Consider the following 18,253-nt stretch of genomic DNA (forward strand, 5'->3'; position numbering starts at 1 on the left):
AGATAAAATAATCAATTCTATTTTTACTATGGCAATGTTATTTTCATAAAGGAAATCTATAAGGTTTATCCAGAAAGTTAAGTTTGTATTAAATTTTCCTGCCATCACAGCGCTGCGATTTCAGATTCACGCATGCGTGGTACTTACTCTGATCTATTGCGAAATGGGCATCCCCTTTTATGAAAAAGGCGGCACCCTATTACTAAGCGGGAATACAAAAACATGTGCCCCGCTTCGTAGCATGCTTACATGTGCTTACAAAATGGGAGTTATTTAAATTTATTCCGAATACATTTTTTTCCGGGTATGAGTGACCGGCCATTGTCATGAAAATATATAAAAAAATATTGACCAAAACTTTAAAAAAGGGGAGTCTATCTCGTGTAAGTAAAAAGTTATAAAAAAAAAACATTTTATTCATAGCTCTTACACTCTTAATTGAAAGAAAAATCTCAATTGATATTGCATTGTTTTAGCTATTAAAAGTAAAAACAAACAAAAATAAAATAAGGTTCTGGAAAAAATAATACGAAAGTAAAAGTTTTATGTAGTTTCCAAAATACAATTACGTAAAATGCCGATTTTATTGGAAAAACGTCCCGTTAAGTACAAGTTATTATTATTGATAATCGTTCTACTAAAGACATTCTATAATACATTAAAACAATGTTTCTTTATCTATCTTTTATAGATTTCTGTTTTTATCTATCTTTCATAGATTGCAAGAAATATGACCCCAAACGTGGCCCTGTGTTATGTTATAGTCAGTTTAGTGAGTCACCACTATCGCTCGGGTGACTCCATCTTATTTACTTACTTTTTACTTATAAGAGATAGACGTTTTTAAAGTTTTTTGCTGATATTTTTTTTTACATTTTCATATGAGAACAACGGACGCTTATGTATAACGTAGTAATTATTATTTTTTTGATATTTTGAAAAATACAAATACACATTTGAATTTCAATAGAACAAAAATAAAAAAAGAACAATGAATAGGTAATTTATTTTTTTATAAAATAATTTTATACAATATTTTAGTGCATACAAAATACAAGACAAAGTGTTATCCTATGTTTATACAAAATCATATTTTATGACGTGAAGATAAATAATAAATATATCACAATATCACTTTTAATTTATATGGGACCTAGGAACATTATGTTAAAATATTGTAAAAGACATAGTTGATAATATAAATACATAAGGTTACATTTGAAAATAATTATGGCGCAATATCGTCGGTGATACTGCAATACCGCGTAACTATCAATGGAATATTTTGGCAGAAAAAGCATTCTGTTAATATATTACTTAAAATTTAGATCAACCAAAAATAATTATAACAATAAAAATATGTATATAGTTTTATTCCACTTTTATTTATAATTTTTACCTGTGATCGGGTTTCGTCGTGACCGACATCGTCAGACAGGGGGGAGACTAAATAAATTTCTATGTTATATACAAGTGCAAGCAGGGGTTGTAAATCATGATATTATATAATTATGGGAATAAAAGAGTTTAAAATTAAAATAATTTGAGTAAAAAATAATAACAGTTGTGTGAATTTCAGTTTTGTTTGAATGTATATAATGATGTAAATTATATAATTTTATGAAGTTCTATAGTAAAAATGTATTTGAATTATATGTATTTAAATTTAATTGAAACTATAACGGGGGCGCTGGTTGGTAAATCCTTCGACAGCCATGTCCCCAGGCCCGGGGGTAATTAAGTGATTCTCTGAAAGCAAAATTCCCAGCAGTTAATTTTTATCGAGTAGTGTTATTGCTTATATTTTATTGGATACATTAATGGGGAATGAACGTGTGTACCTGCTTGTTTAATATTATTTTATCGGGGCAATTCTTTAAGTATACTTTATTGTTATTATTTTTTACTTAAATTATTTTAATTTTAAACTCTTTTATTCCCATAATTATATAAAATCATGATTTACAACCCCTGCTTACACTTGTATATAACATAGAAATTTGTTTAGTCTTCCACCAGTCTGACGATGTTGGTCACGACGAAACCCGGTCACTGGTAAACATTATAAATAAAAGTGGAATAAAACTATATATGTATTTTTATTATTATAATTAAAATGCAGTTCCACCAAGAAATGTCAGTAGAAAAACTCAATCTATTAATTGACCAAAAATAACGCTGGAGTATCAAAAAAACTATAATTAGAAAAAAAATACCAATAATTTAAAACTAAAGGCCCTTAATACCTATAATGAATTTACTGCAGTAAAACATTTCCTTAAAATACAAACAGGTTACCGATGATATGTAACAAGGTTAGTTACCAAAATTCACAGGAATTCAATTTTTTTAAATTTATTGTAGTAAATATATATATGTAAAAAAATATTTATGGTTTAGTTTTTATGGTATTTAAAGTATTAAATCTGTATTAAGAATATATTCATGGGTGGAATATGAATGGTAAATTTGATATGTTGTGTTTAAAAAATGATTTTTTGTAATTTGTAGAAGAGATTTTTTAAATTAATTATTAAAAATGTGTTTATTAGTGAAGAAAAAAATATGTTTTCAAATGGTTTCAAGAAAAGGCCATAAAAAACGAAGAATGGTTTCAAGTTGATAAAATAATTTATTTTGGATTATACAGTGTATAATTTATTGAAAATAGTATTGATATAATATCGGTAGTCAGATGGCAGAAGGGACCATCTGTAATTTTCAAAAATGTGTAGGAGAGCTGAAATACTACTCAATTTCAAAACTTCAATCCACAAACTAAAATATTTCAGAGTTATTTTTCAATAATAAATTACCATTCTAAATGATGCCTTTTTTTCTTCTTTTTTTTCTATGTGTATTTACTGAAATATTTACTAAAACTTTTGAAAACTACAAAACAGAAAAAAATACAGATGGTCCCTTCTGCCATCTGACTACCGATATTATGTTTTAAACATTGAATTATGTATGCAATAAAGAAAAAATATTTTTGTGGCAATAATAACATTTATAAAATTCAGAAAAAAAGGAAAATTCTCAACAAATTTTGATAATTTTACAGTTTATTAGATTTACAAAATAATTTTCACAGTAGTTTTAGCAAGAAAAAAATAGAAATTAGAAATTAAAATTACAATCCAGAATAAAATATTTTTATTTACGCTGAAGATATTTAAAACTGAAGATTTAGAAATATTTAAAAAACTTTAAACATACATAGGTCCAAAATTACACAGAATGAAAGGGTTGCCAGGGGGACGGAGGGTAGTATCACTCATCACTAGTATATACCAAGTATTGACAAATGTTTCCAAGTTACACTGCAGTGGCATAATAAGGGCACACCATCCCCCAAGAAGTATCGCAATCGGTCGGAAAGGTAATAGCTCCTGGTTTTTAGGATATAGAGGGTCCTGTTGATATATTTACAAAGAAAATTGTGTCGCTATAATTGGAACATACTACGCTAACCTACGGGAGCAGTTAAAAGAAACTGTGAACGAGAAACAATGAAGAAAATTGACCAAACGTGTCTTGCTTTTCCTGAATAACGCGACTGCTATTCACAAATGTGGCCTCCAAATATTGAACCGCCCTCCCTACAGTCCAGACCTGGTCTCTTTTGATTATTATTTATTCTCATATTTAAAAAAATCTATAGGAGAACACATTGAAAAGGGAAATATTATTATATTTATATTTACCTCCCTTTTCCTTCATTTTACAAATTTTTGGACCTACACTCATACCTACTGAACCTATTCAATCTAAATTATAAATGTATGTTACAATATTTTGAGAAATGAGACATGTAATTAAAATACAAAACAGTGAGAAGATTGCATTCTATTTTTAAAATTACAATTTAGAAATACAATTCTGCTGACATATTTAACTTATGCTCCACAAACATAATACATATGTAAAAAAAACTTAAATGAAAAGTTTGTTCAGGCAGTTGTGATATTTTATATAAATACCTATTTAAAACAGGTACATGTTAATATTTTATTTAACTGATACACATGTAAATATACAAATAATTACCATCATAATTTATTTCCTCTTCTAGTTAAATTTTTACATAATGCACAAACTTTAGCTTACATGATAAGCGGGTAGTATCACATTAATCTGTTCATTATTCTACTTTCATGAATTCCACAGTTAAGTACCCGATCCAATCACATGCTACAATGGTCCACCAATTTACAATAACACAAAGAAAGAAAATCAAACAATTTCTTTCCATTATTGTGAAATGCGTAATATTTTACAACATAGTTGAGGCACAGAATGTGTTTTATAGGTACCTAAATAAAGTTTATACTGAGGGACAAATATAGCAATGGTCTAGATACTTTTTTTGAGTAAAATTAATATTAACTTTATACCCTGGTATTATTAAATAGTATAAGTGAGGTATATTGTAAATTATTGATCATCTGTTAAACATTTAATTAGTTTGAATTGTTAAATATCTACTTAATGAACAAATTTATTGTGATAAAATAGATACATGTAGATAGATACCTACTATTAATTTCATAATACAAGTTTTTCTTGTATTTTGTTAGAATATAAAGTAATGATAACAATAGAATAGTAATAATCGAAGACATGAGTGGATGAAGGCGTTACATCGCAAAATTAAAAAAAGTACTTTTTTACTTAAATAAATATTTTGTGTATAGCTTTTTCACATAAAGCCAACTACACCATAAAAACAGCAGAAAACCGTTTTAGAGAGCGAATGAAGGTGTTCTTTTTATCAATATCGCCAATCAATATGTAATTGGTGTTTAAAACTTTAAACCCAGATATCTCTGCTTTTTGTTTTTGTTACATAACATCTTTATCCACTCTTTGATTATAAGTTTATTAGCTTAAATAAGGTGAAGTTGGTGTTGCATTAATTAAAAAAAAAATATACTGGATTTTTTATTCATGTGAAAATATAGAACAAAGAAGAAAAAATAAAGTACATAATAAATGGAAAAAGAAAAAAATTAATAAATCTTATAAAATCTCTATTAAACTATTATTATTGTTTCGACTTCCACAATTTCTATATATGTATTTGATTCCAATAAATACTTTAGTAAGGGTGGTAAAGAAACAAATTGCTATGAATTTTGACGTAAGTAGATATTTTTTGGATAACTAAATGTATATATTTTTGCAGTCCAAAAGAGATTTGTATGAGTTTGAATGAAATCCCCTTTTTATTAATATAGAAAACCATTTTTTTTTATCCCATCACAGTGAAAACATTAGTACTATCAATTGAATTAAACAGTTAAACCAAAGAACTCCCTAAGATTTTTCTTACCTACAAAAATGTGTGAGGCACTATAATATTACTTTTAAAAAAACATATGAAACAATCTTTTGCAATTGGAATGCAAGATTGTATATGTTTCCGATGAAGATATTCTTAAATTTCATGCAAATAGGTATTCATGTGAAGAATATAGGTTAGCTAAATTTGTCCTTTTTTGCAGTCTATGGTTATACAAAGATAGCCATTTGAAATGTGTACACCGAGGAAGGCTACCAATATTACGTTGAAATCGAAATTCACCTATTTCTTCAAATTATTTTATATAGAATGGAGCAAAAATCAAAATAAGTTTTCGTTACCCTTATTGTAATTTTATGTAAACGTACGCTATGCTGGATTATGTTTTAACTTTATTCAGATAATATTTAAACTATGTAATAGGTATCTTATATGGAAAAAAGTGAATATGTATTTTTTTATTTATATCCAACCCAAAACATAATTATGTAACGTGCATCTATTAACCCAAATAATATTAACTTATAGAAATTAATATACATAAAATATTGTCCCATATCCTCTCTCAATAATATCCTAATTATGTATATTCTTTCATGATAAATAAATTTTATGTGATGGTCAAAATCAGTGCAAAAAATATAACGATGACTAATTAAATAAGTTTATCATAATGCGTACAAAATCATCCATTTACACTACATGTAACTTTAAAAACCAATAAAATAATGTGGTAACTTTGAATATATTATTTTACAAATCTACATACAAACTCTATATAAACATTTTATTCAGTATTACCCTTAATTTAGTAACAGTCTTATAAATATGTATATACACTCACAGGCATCATTTTATTTATACTAATGAAATATATTGAAATAATCACCACAAAGTGGCAGTTTCAATATTTTTTTCTGAATTTTAAATGGTTTTTGGCAAGGAATATATCGGAGATAATATAAATATGCATTTTTAGTAGTTTGGTTGGAGGTAAAGGCATTGATAATTTATATACTATGGTCAGATCCAAAAAAAGACATTTAAAAAAAACTCTCAGAATTGTGTAACAAGAAAAGGCTTGGTAGTCAGTCAAAATAATGCAGACAAAAACAATTAAACCCTAAATGGGAAAAATATAAAAAGTTTTAACCAATTAATTCAAATAACTTGTGAGCTGGTTTAGTTTTTAGAACTCTCGCCTTCCACACAATAGCCAGGATCTTTAAAGACTTGGGCTTGGAGGGTGAGAACTATTCAAGGGGACCCGTCACAACAGATTTTTATAGGTCGCAGTGACGTCAGGAGCTTATATAGCACTGACCCCCCCCTTTAAGAATAATAATAAGTGCTGGTTTAGTGAAAAATTGATTCAGATGAAAAGCTGAATAGAAACTTATTAAATGATTGCAGACAGTGCTGATAAACAAATGTATGAACATAAAAATGCAAGTTCACTCAGTGTTACCTTTGGTCAGTACTGTCGTGCGTGTGTGAGTGACCACCATGAATATGATTGAAGCGTTTAGGATGTCGGTCTATAGGCGGACATAACAAATCTCTTAGACAAGTAATTTTAGTAAAGGGCTTTCTAATATTATCAAGCAGGAGTGCCTTGGCCACACTGAAGAAATGAAATAAATATGACATCTTTGCTTAAAAAAAATAAGGATAAAAGATTACCCAAAAAAGGCTATCAGGATGTTTCAGAAATATGTTTCTGCGGACCTAAATACTAAAGAACTGCTGAGCAGCACCTAAGACAGGCACAAACTAGGCACTGATTGGAGTGGTGTCCATCAAAATAAAAATTACAAGATAAAAATGCAAATAAATGGTTACATTGGTTGTGAAATATTTCAACTTTTCATCCAAACAAATTCCTGTATTGTTATTACTATGTGTTATTTTTAAGGATTTTTTCGTTAAATTATTTCCGTGTTTATTGCTTATATGGTGTAATTGGCTCTGCGCTATTCAGCCGTATAAAATTAATATTAGGTAGCGAATGTTCTACTTGCGGCCACTATGTACAAATTATACCTGCCATTATTAACTTTCTGATACTATATTGAACATTTGGAATATGTTAAATTATTTATTAATGGTGTTAATTAAAGGCACCGAGTGGAATGTTTTACTACAATGTACTGTGTACATAAAAAATAAATTCACAAGTTAAATTGAAAACAGTTTATAAACTTAATCTCTACATTATTTAGAACTAAAATTATATATTTTTAATATCAAAAACATTTTTCCCTTCGTGGTATCACATTTTACACTTACTTATTTATAAATTTGTTTAAACCGTTTTAATTTTCGAGTTATATGTCGACCGGTTTCGACGTTACCTCCCCTTTCTCTCTCCTTCTTTCATTCTTCTTTTTCTTTCTTACTTCTTCAAGTCCTGATGATGAGGAAGTAACCTCGAAACCAGTTGACATATAACTAAATAATATAAGTGGTTTATAAAAACTTATAAACACATATGTCTAAAATGATATATTTAGCGCTTTATAAACGCTTTTAGTTTTGTCGAAAATCGAATAAATTGAAAAAATATATAATCGAGACATAGATTTATAAAAATATATTATACTTTATATGGCAAAACATATCTCAAATAAATAGATGAATCTCTCTTTTATTTCCTTTAATATATTATGCTTTGAAAAATATGAAAAAGATAATATGTAATTGGAAAACAGTTTTCTTTTGGTAAATGTAATGTAGTATTATCTAGGTGAGACTTTATTTTCATACAAAGAACATTGGCGGGTTTGGTTATCAAAATTTCTTAAAATCAACAAATTTTCAAAAGTTTCAAGTTTCTGTAATATGTAACAGTCACATAGGAATAGGTTTTAAAGGGTAAAACAAAATATATTAGAAACCTGAAGTAGCTAATAATAAAATGTACATACAAACATAGCAAAAGATAAATAATATAAACCACAAACCTTTTAGTTGAGCAGACTTAATAAACAATGTTATTAATTTATTTAAGTTTTTTTGTATTGTATGTACGTATAAATGCATTATTTTAAGTAAAATTATAAAAATTCAATATCATACAATAAATAATTGTGGTGCCATGCATAGTAAACAATCTTAAACGAATTATTAACAAAACATTTATAGTGAAATAAAAATTCTAAAACAAGCAAATTATTCTTAACATTTATGTATACAAATTTTACTTTCTGTTTAATTGTTGATTTTATTTTAAGACCCATGCATTTGATCTAGCAGTACATTTCGACCGCATTAACGCTTCAAGACGATTAATATATTAATGTGAAAAAAAAAAATTATATTGGGATAAGATCCTGCAAGTTATTATACCGCTTATGAATTTATCATTACATATGGAAAATGATGTACAATTAATAATGAATAAAAAAATATTTAAATGGGATAATTCAGTGTTTTTGCATTTCAAAACTTTTTATTGACTTTTGTGGTCAAACAATTCATATAACATAATTTAATCTTTAGAGAGGGGTAAAGACAGTATTTACATTTTTTAATTTTTTGAATAATTAATTTGTGTCAAAATCATAGAACTAAGAATAGTAAAAGAAGAATAGAATCTGCATACGTGCATCAAACACTTCTGTCCAGAAACCACGTACGCACATCAAACTGAAGCTGACAAAACTACTCCTAAACGAGTAGTTTTACGTTTTCATCCATTAGTTTCTTTGTAGACGTCGCTCAGTACGCAACTCCCGATTTGAATTCAACTATACCGTGTTATGTCGTTTTAAAGTGTAGAAATGCTGCCGGGATCAACAAGAAACAGGATAGGATCACATTTAATGTGTAAGTAGCAAATGTATGTGTAAGTAGCAATTGCATTACTCAAAAATTTATTTTTTTTCCACCTGTCAAAGAAAACTGACATTTTGTTGGTGTTGCTAGGGTAGTAAATTTTTTTACGCTACTTTTTATTAATAAGAACATTGGTTTTGATTGATTTGGTGGAATTTTAGCATCCCTGCTGATGAAAGAAGGAAAACGGAGTGGATAAAAATAATACAAAGAGTACGGCGAGATGAGTTTTGGAAACCAACAAAGCAAAGCACAATTTGCTCAATGCATTTTGAGGAGAAATGTTTTTATGACAGAAGGTCATTTATCTAAATGTAAAACTCCAATGATTAGTTCTGTTTCTAAAAGGCAATATTACAAAAAGCTTACTCAAAAAAGAAGAAATTAAAACTATCAGGTAGACTGTATTGATATATTCTTATTAAAAAGGTATTATTTATAGGAATGAGGAAATTGGTAACTGAACACTTCATTCGAAAAAAAATTGTTGATGTCTTTCTCTCGAAAATAATTAAAATGGCTTTCTTTTGGACAGGGCATAAACTTTTTATTTCTTTCTCTTTTATACAACATTCTTCAAAACCTGGCACCTCGGTATCTATCTGAGAATTTAGTTTAACTTTCTAATCATGGACTAGCAGTTTGCTCATCTAATGAGAAAACTAATGAAAATTGGACCTCTCAGATTAAACAACGCCGTGGTGGACATTTGACCGACATTATATTCAAAACATCAGATATTATTTAACATCCGTTTTATGTCAAATAAAATTTGTTTTATTTGTTAAGTTCAAAGTTCATTAGTTCAACTACTCTTATTAAATGACCCTTTACTTATCTACTCTGTTGTGTCTATCAAATTAACAAATTGCTTTTTTTTCAATATAATTATTTTACATTTGTGTTATGGTTATATTTTTCGCGATCTGGCAACATTACGCGGCGAGTTCAAGCATGCGCGTGGCGAAAGTGGGGCAAAGTGGGGTGGTTTTTGGACACAGTCTGATGTATTCAAATATGATTCTACGCTCCTTCCGGACTATTCTTAATTCTATGGTCAAAATAGTACAAAAAAATCTTGACTAAACAATTCAGAATTTGAATAATTTACATGTTATAAAAATTGAAAAAAAAAATTGTCAAATATTTCAAAAATATAAGACAAAATTTATTTATAATTGTAAATTACACTAAAATATAGAAATATTAGTATTATGGAATAAGAATTTAATTTGTCTATGGATTATAGAGAGGTTATTTATTTTTACAACTAAAATTTGTGACAGTTATAATAGATAAGGTCTTTTTTCATTCAAAATAAACTATTTTTGATATGCTAAAAATGCACATGTTTTTAGTTTAATTCATTTGTTCGCAAAAAATATATATTTTTCATTAAAATAATACATACATTTATAAGAATATATTAAACATGAGATGAGAGGCTGGATAATGTATCTTTTTTCTGATAAATAATCAAATTCCATTGTAAATTAGAGCATTTTAAAAATATCAATATGCTGATTATTCGTAGCAAAATATTTAGTTGACATAACAAAAACAATGCTTGATTCGATAGAAATTTACATTTAAAAAAATTAATTGTTTCATTAATGCGTAAAGAATTCTCCCCAAACAGGGCAATGGGGGGAGGCAGGTCCCCCCCACGTCCAGCCGCGAGGAATGGCAAGGTGACTAAGTCCGCTACGGACCACTCCCGACTTGTTGGCAAACAATGCCAAGTTATCACCGGCCAACAAAATGGCCGCTCGGCCACTAGCACCATTTGAAGTCTCCAGGGAAGTACTGCACACGGGATCGATCGCAGCCTTATAGTTTACCGTTAAATCTATCAAAATAACAAAATCAATTTATTAAGTGTCTGTAACATAATTTACTGAAGTAATTTTGTTGTTACAGAAAAATTATTATTATTATCATCATATCTGTATGCTTTGGTGCATAGGGCACCTCGATTATTTGTTACAGAAGGTTAGGTGATTGCTTTTATACCTCAGGTGCCAGTCCAGGAGCAATAAAATACTGTAGTGTAACACCAAGTCGGCGTCAGGTGGCAACTGGCCGTAAAAAACAAGCCAAACAACAAATCTTCTAGTCCGGTGCGTAGACCGAGGACTAGGAGGGCTAACTCCGAGTAAATGGGACATCAAGCCAGGAGGAAGAAGAAATGTCAAACCAGAGTTTAATTTGAAATCAAGCCAGGAATCGAACCCAGAACCTCAAGCATGTACACTATGTAGCCAATCGTATCAATCGTCCAGGATTCCGGTTCTATTTCATACACAGAACTGTATTCTTAATCCGCCCGGACACAGACAAATGATAGGTATTTAAAAAAAATAAAATTATATAGGAGTTGCTTTATTATTTACATTGCTTATAATATACAAGGTTTGTATTTCAAAAGTGGATTTTTCTGCAATTAAATTTCTTTAAATTTATCTAAACTGTTGGGATCAGGAGGGATATGCTAATGTGGGCCAATCAGGAACTTCTCAGCATTTGCTCATATGGAGAGGAAACCACTTAAAACTCTTCAGGAGAAGCCGGCCTGTTGGCTACTGCCAACAGGCCTTTTGTTCCACTAGAGGAGTGTTCGGCATTTTCTTCCCTACTTTAGTTTATTTTACACGGACAAATGATAGGTTGTGGTATTTTCACATAGAGAAATATAAAGTGAAACTAAAAAATAACAAAAATAAAAACTACACAAGGAAGAAACAATAAAATGTTTTTTTGAGATCTTACATGATGAATATGTATGTATTTACAAATTTTATTTTTACCTTCAACATTTTTTAGTGAGTGAAAATCTCCGATAAGGGCGACATTTTTATTATTGGTCAATAGTTTATTTACTATAGTACGTAGTTGACTTGTAATACTCTCTGAATTTTCTCCAGTTAAGTAGGTATTCATCAGTAGAACGTGAGTTTTGTTGACTTTACAATCTGAAAAATAAAACATCTTTGTCAAGCAGCAATAATGATGGAACAAGTTTTTCAATTGATTTATCACTGTAGCATAATACATACATCATCAATAATATTATTATACATGAGAATTGTAAAGAGCCTTTTGTAAATTCATATATTTTTAAAATCTTTATTTAATACCAATTAAAAGCTAACATTGCTGTAATTTCAATATTTGACTATTTTGGCGTCCTTCTTCTATCCGTAACGATGACATTATATATAAGAGTTCTGCGTCTACACTGTTAGTTGAACTCCGAATGCTCTGTAACATTGCTTGAGAAAAGGTTGGAAAGTAGCATCAAGTAGCCCACAATATCTGCTTAACATTGAAATCACGTCTGAAGAAACATCTACTTTCTCTTCCTTAATTTTTCCTCCTTGCCTCTTTTCTCTTTTTTTCCTTTTTCAAATTGAGTAATAGTTTTGATTTAAGGTAATTTATTACGTTTATTTCTATTTTAATATATCTTTAGCTTTTTATTTATTTTTTCTATTGAATATGTTCTGTAACTTGAATTATAAAAATAAAACTTTATTGGTTGGTTGGAAGAAATTGCCATTTGGCAATAAGCCCGCCAATGTACAAATGACATTATGTAAAAAAAGTTAAATAAATCATCATTCCTGTTTACTGATTGAAGCATTATCCGATCAAAGCAAGTATATCCATCAATGAGCTCATTTTGAGAAAGCTCTCTTAAGAAGGTAATTTTCGAGAAGCTTTGCATTTTGATTTAAGGTGGTCATACTTGCAGCCACAGATGGGCAAAATAACTGGTTAATATGAATGTAGGCTTCATTTGTTGTATTTAGTCTCATGTGCAGAGAAAGTTTATTGAAACTTTTTTCAGATGGGTCACCTAAGATGATTCATCTCTCCGCATAATTTTTCCGCTCCGATCTTATTAGTAAAAAAAAAACACAAATTGGTATATTTCGCATCTGTTAGTAAATATAAGAAATTTTCGCGTCTATTTCGTAAAAACGAAAATTGCGTACCTTTACTTATAAGGTCTTTACAAATTTTAGTAAAGCAAGTAGGTAGGCAAGTAGGCAAGTAAGTAGGCAAGTTTTGGCAAGTAGTACATAAATAAAATTTAGAGATTAAATGAGGAAGCTTAGTGATATTTAAATTTTAAATGTTTTCTTGAGAATGATATTTACTTTTATTTTTTAATATAAAATAAAGTGGTGCATAAAAGACAAAGTAATTTTATTTTTACCTATTGATCATTCATTTATTTTATTTTGTAGGTTGCCCAACAGAAAGGTACAAAAAATTTGAGGTAGCATGTCCATTACTTTTGGTGTTTTGAGTTGAATGTCTGCATAGAATTATAATATACCAGAAGGCGCGTAGAATCAAGTTTGCATACATCGCACTGTATCCAAAAATTATCAAATACCCCCTTGTCATCCCACCTGTGCGCATGCGTGAAGTGGCTGCGTAATGTTACCAAACCGCGAAAAATATATTATTACAACACAAATATAAGATAATTTTGTGTGATGCTATGTTATTTTTACCACAAAAAATATTTTGCTGACTGGACTATAAAAAAAACCAGGTACAAGCCAGTTTCGCGGTTTAGTGGGTTTCATTATTTTTCTTCTTATATTTTTTTTCTGTTCATGTTTACCTTCTTAAATAAAATGAATACAGTTTAATATTATACTAAGGCTAATTAATAGAAAGCAGAGTAAAAAATTCGACTACCCTGGCAAACTGACAAAATGCCTGCCTTGTTTTATTTAACAATCTGACAGACGGTAAAATAATAAAATTCTTAAATAATATTATTTATGAATTCGCTACTTACACATGAAATGTGATCCCACCTGATTCCCTTTTAATCCCAGCAGTATTTTGACACTCAAAAACGACACAACACGGCATAATTGAATTTAAATCGGCAGCTGCGTACTAAGCGATGTCTACAGAGTAACTTAAGGCCAAACTCATTTATGAGTAGTTTTGTCGGCTTCAGTTTGATGTGCAAACGTGGTTTCTGGACTAATATAATTCTATGGTTCTGTTTCCGGCTATTGAAAAAAAATACAGTTGGTATTTTGTGATTTTTTTAACTAATGCTTTCCCAAGTAGATATTTTAACTGGGATTTTAACCTTTCCTTCACTAAGCATCCAAAAATTACACATGATCCGAACTGCGGGACCAAACGACCCCAGCGCCTACTTGTATATAATGTCACGAGAATAAAACGTTGGAAGTTTTTATGATCGTACAATAATTTATTAATGTTTTCACGTACACATATTTTACTCATTTGTGTATTTTACTCATTTTTGTTAGTTTGCCAAATGCTTATGTACATAAGCGAAATCGACCCTTGAATTATTTACGTCTTTTTTTGTTTTAATATTAAACGATTTTAAAAACAAAAACAGGAAAATGCTTCTTTCTGTTAAATTCACGATTACAAAAAATATAGGGCAAATGCTTTAATAATACTCTAGTTATCGAATAAAAATCGGTCTATGGGGGATTCCAATCCCCCCCCCCTTCGGTCCGGCTAGGTTAAAAGTAAAAACTTTAAAAAAATGTTTGGTGGCATTAAAATTACACATATTGAAATAACATTTGGCTTAGGTATAAAGTACAAGTAAAAAACATTTTTTTTTACTATTTAAATTTTGTGTGTTGGTAAAGTACATTAAACACTCACCGATTATCGCATAATTTAACTTAGTATTTTGTATGCTGTCATTATTTTTTATTTGTATAGAATCATCTTCAGAAAAAAATTCACCATTCATTTCATTTGTATGGAACGGTTGGATTTCTATGTGAATATTTACACTAAACTCATCGTAAAGAATACCAAAGTAATGTCTGGAAAAAAACATAATTTCACAAATAGATATAAAGCAAAGTATACAAATTGGAAAAAAAAAATAATTATAAAGAAAAAGAGGAACAAGAAAATATATTTAGTCCGTAAGAAATAAAGCTAATATTGTCTTTGTTAACATAACAGAAAGGATCAAAGTGTTCCAAAAATAATTTACTCTCAAAATTATATTATATTTTTTAGGTACTAAAAAAACAAACCAAAAAATCATGGTGATTTCAGTTTATTGGATGTTTCTATAGTGAAAAGAGTGATTTAATAAAATAAAAAAAATGTTAGTAAATAATAAAACAAAGTAAATAAATGCATATTTGCTATGTAAGTCAAATTATATTTTTTAAGCAGTCTAGGCCTCTATTCAATAATATCAGTCATAACTTAATAACAGAAGATTAATATAAAAAAAATTTCAACTATGTGTACACCAAATGTTTCTAAATTGAATTTTTGAATGGTTTACTCACCCTAGAGCACTTCTATTTGATGTCACATAATACTGCCATTTTTTACTATTTTCTTTCCATTCGTTGACTCGTCTAAGTGTAGGAGAATTTAATTCTTCACATACACACTTGAGAGCGTCTTCTTCTAATACCTCTTGGATTCCCAAAACTGAAAATCTATAGTTAGAGAGAAAACAATAAAAAATAAATTTCATGCTTTCTTACTTGTTTATGGTTGGAGGGAAAAACATAAAAACTGGTAACATGGTTAAATGTATTTAAAAAAATGTTTATAAATTAACATACAAATAATAAACTATGAAGACATTTAACTCAAGTTTGATTGATTGTTTAAGCAGAGAATTGATAAATAACTAAACAAAGATAAAAATAAAACATTTATCATTCTAATTAATTATCTATTAAAAATGGTTCAAAGTCTACAAACTTTAAAAGTAAATGCACACTTGATCAAATATACCATACATAAAAACAATAAAATTTAAGAAATGAGAAATCTTATTTATACATATATTATTTAATAAGAACTAATGTAATACTATCTCTCAGCTTCATGAACTTCTAAGGTGCCTAGTATCAAATATGGCTATTTGAATTTTTGAATATGTTTTACAAAGACTAGATCGGCAATATTTGTGATCTTTTATTTATATCATTAAATACAATCGTGTTATCAGGCAGTATATATTTTACACATGCACTGTTTTGAAACTCATAAAAATTGATATTGTAAATCGAAAGTCATTAAAATATGTGTGTATTATGCAAAATTTCTATTCAAAAAAATAAAGGTGTGTGCAAATGAAATGAAGAAATGAGATGAGTCACAAATACTTCCAGCTAACTTGTCTAGGAAGAACAAAATATATCAATGGATTAATAAAACATAATTATAAACTGTCAAACAACATCAGAACAATGGCAAATCAGATAATATATTGTTGTACTCATTTTAAATCTAGGTTTAAAATAATAAGTTATAAGGAAGATTATTTGATTTCGCAGAGTTTTTTCATTGTCTTTGAGTTAAGTTTATACTTAAACAAAAAACATGCATGTAGAAATATTACCATAAAATACTTGACGGACTAATACTTTTTTCCCTCGGTAGAAATTTGTTTAGGTGTTAGATTCACACACTCAACTCAAACTAATATTTATAACTCATCCCACTTTTTTTTTCACTTTTAAAAACAGGTTATTGATAATTTTTTGAAAAATAAAATTTTAAAGATAACTAACTTGTTTTCTAAAATTGTTCTGCATACAACTTCTCTGAAGCCAGGATTATTAGCTTTTTCGTAACTAAGTTCATGTAGATTCCATGAGGCTAATCTGTAAGCTGGTTTACCATCCCTTTGATATGTAAATTCCTCCTCAATTATTGGTCGGCGTGAGTAGGCAGAAAGTAAATCAAATATGTCATTGACAGGCGCCATAGAAAATCCATTAGATAAATTATTTGTGCATTTAATAGGCACAGATAGTGATTTCCGGTGGCCCGGTGTTCTAGGAAGCGCTGTAGTTCCATTCACTAATGCACTTTTAGATATATGTAAAGTTAGAGAGCCGTTTATTCCATTACTAGGAAAGCCAATACTACTCGGTGTTGTAGGTAACTCATCTTCTTTATTCAAGTTTAAATGGAATTTGATGGAGCTAAGTCTTATATTGTCTATTCCCTTGACTTTAATAAGATCATCCAATGATTTGAATAAACCTTTCCTGTTTCTGTAATCTATTATGTTTGCTGCTAGTTCTTGATTCAGTCCCGGGATACACTGAAGTTGAAATACGTTTACAGTGTTTATGTTTAATTGAACTCTCCCTGACTCGGAACTGCGAATACTGTCCAAGGATTGCGCACGAGAATTAGAGTCCGTTATTAACCTGCGACTGACACATATTTCTGCTCGAATAACACTCAATTTTTCTGCACCCATACCTAAAATGTCACAGATAATTCTGAAGAGAAAGGCATTTAAAATATTGAAGTAAAATATTGAGTTACTGAAAATTAATTCCAAAAAAGTAAGACACGCAAATTATTTGACTGTTTGACAAGAATAAATATTAGATATTTACCTAATGAACTGAAAACAATTATGGATAATTTAAAGAAAAAAAACTCTTACCAGACACCAAGGCTAAATCATCAATTTTCTTAAACCGTCCAATGGCTTGCCGATGATCAACAATTGCTTGAGCGACTTGTCTCGTTATACCACATAATGTCATTAATTGTTCTTCGCTAGCGTGATTCACATTGATAAGCTCTACATTCTCATTAATGCCAGATATGCTGAATGTATGGCTCAAATTAGACTTAGATTTTCTAGGAAGAGGAGATCTTAATGACCTTCTTCTACCATTTTTAGATAAATTTGGTTTACTCGTTGTTTGCCCCATTATGCTGGTATCTGATATCCTAAGACAAGTATGGAATTACATTATTCAGTGAACAGAATTTCATAATAAACTGATAAGTCATAAATATAACTTACTTTATAAAACAAAAACTTTATAAAATTAATATCAGTATTCTTTTCTATTACACACATTATTTTGAATTATTCACTTCTTTTCTGTAAAGTTGCTAGGCCATTTTAAGTCAAAGTTCTTTGCCATCTCTACCTAACTTTTTATTGAATGCGATTATGATTTGACAATTTGACGTGATTTGACGTAAAGGGCAAATTCAATCTTTCAGATCAAAGTGACGTATGTTATCAATATCAATGCGGTGTTTTTTTCTTTGTTATGGTGGTGTCACAAA

The 18,253-nt window shown here is 29.1% G+C and overlaps 1 protein-coding gene across 3 annotated transcripts; it reads right to left on the reverse strand.

The window, feature by feature from the left end:
• Positions 1-7,690: 7,690 nt before the first annotated feature.
• LOC148284133 (endonuclease/exonuclease/phosphatase family domain-containing protein 1-like) lies at positions 7,691-18,219 on the reverse strand. Of its 3 annotated transcripts, XM_088242632.1 has the most exons (7): positions 17,982-18,219; positions 17,613-17,905; positions 16,720-17,422; positions 15,478-15,633; positions 14,828-14,994; positions 11,950-12,114; positions 7,691-10,991 (listed from the first exon to the last, which is right to left on the reverse strand). In XM_088242632.1, the coding sequence occupies exons 2-7, from the start codon at positions 17,884-17,886 to the stop codon at positions 10,753-10,755; spliced, it is 1,704 nt and encodes a 567-aa protein (XP_088098758.1). In that variant the 5' UTR covers positions 17,887-17,905; positions 17,982-18,219; the 3' UTR covers positions 7,691-10,752. The 3 variants fall into 3 exon arrangements, with proteins under 3 accessions (XP_088098758.1, XP_088098759.1, XP_088098760.1); XM_088242633.1 differs by lacking the exon at positions 17,982-18,219 and having other exon boundaries at positions 17,613-17,922; XM_088242634.1 differs by lacking the exons at positions 7,691-10,991; positions 11,950-12,114; positions 14,828-14,994 and having other exon boundaries at positions 15,541-15,625; positions 17,982-18,116.
• Between the last annotated feature and the right edge of the window lie 34 nt (positions 18,220-18,253).

This window comes from Micrasema longulum, unplaced genomic scaffold, assembly GCF_059751315.1.
Source record: "Micrasema longulum isolate JH-2025_06_02 unplaced genomic scaffold, ASM5975131v1 h1tg000147l, whole genome shotgun sequence".
Classification (NCBI taxonomy): domain Eukaryota; kingdom Metazoa; phylum Arthropoda; class Insecta; order Trichoptera; family Brachycentridae; genus Micrasema; species Micrasema longulum.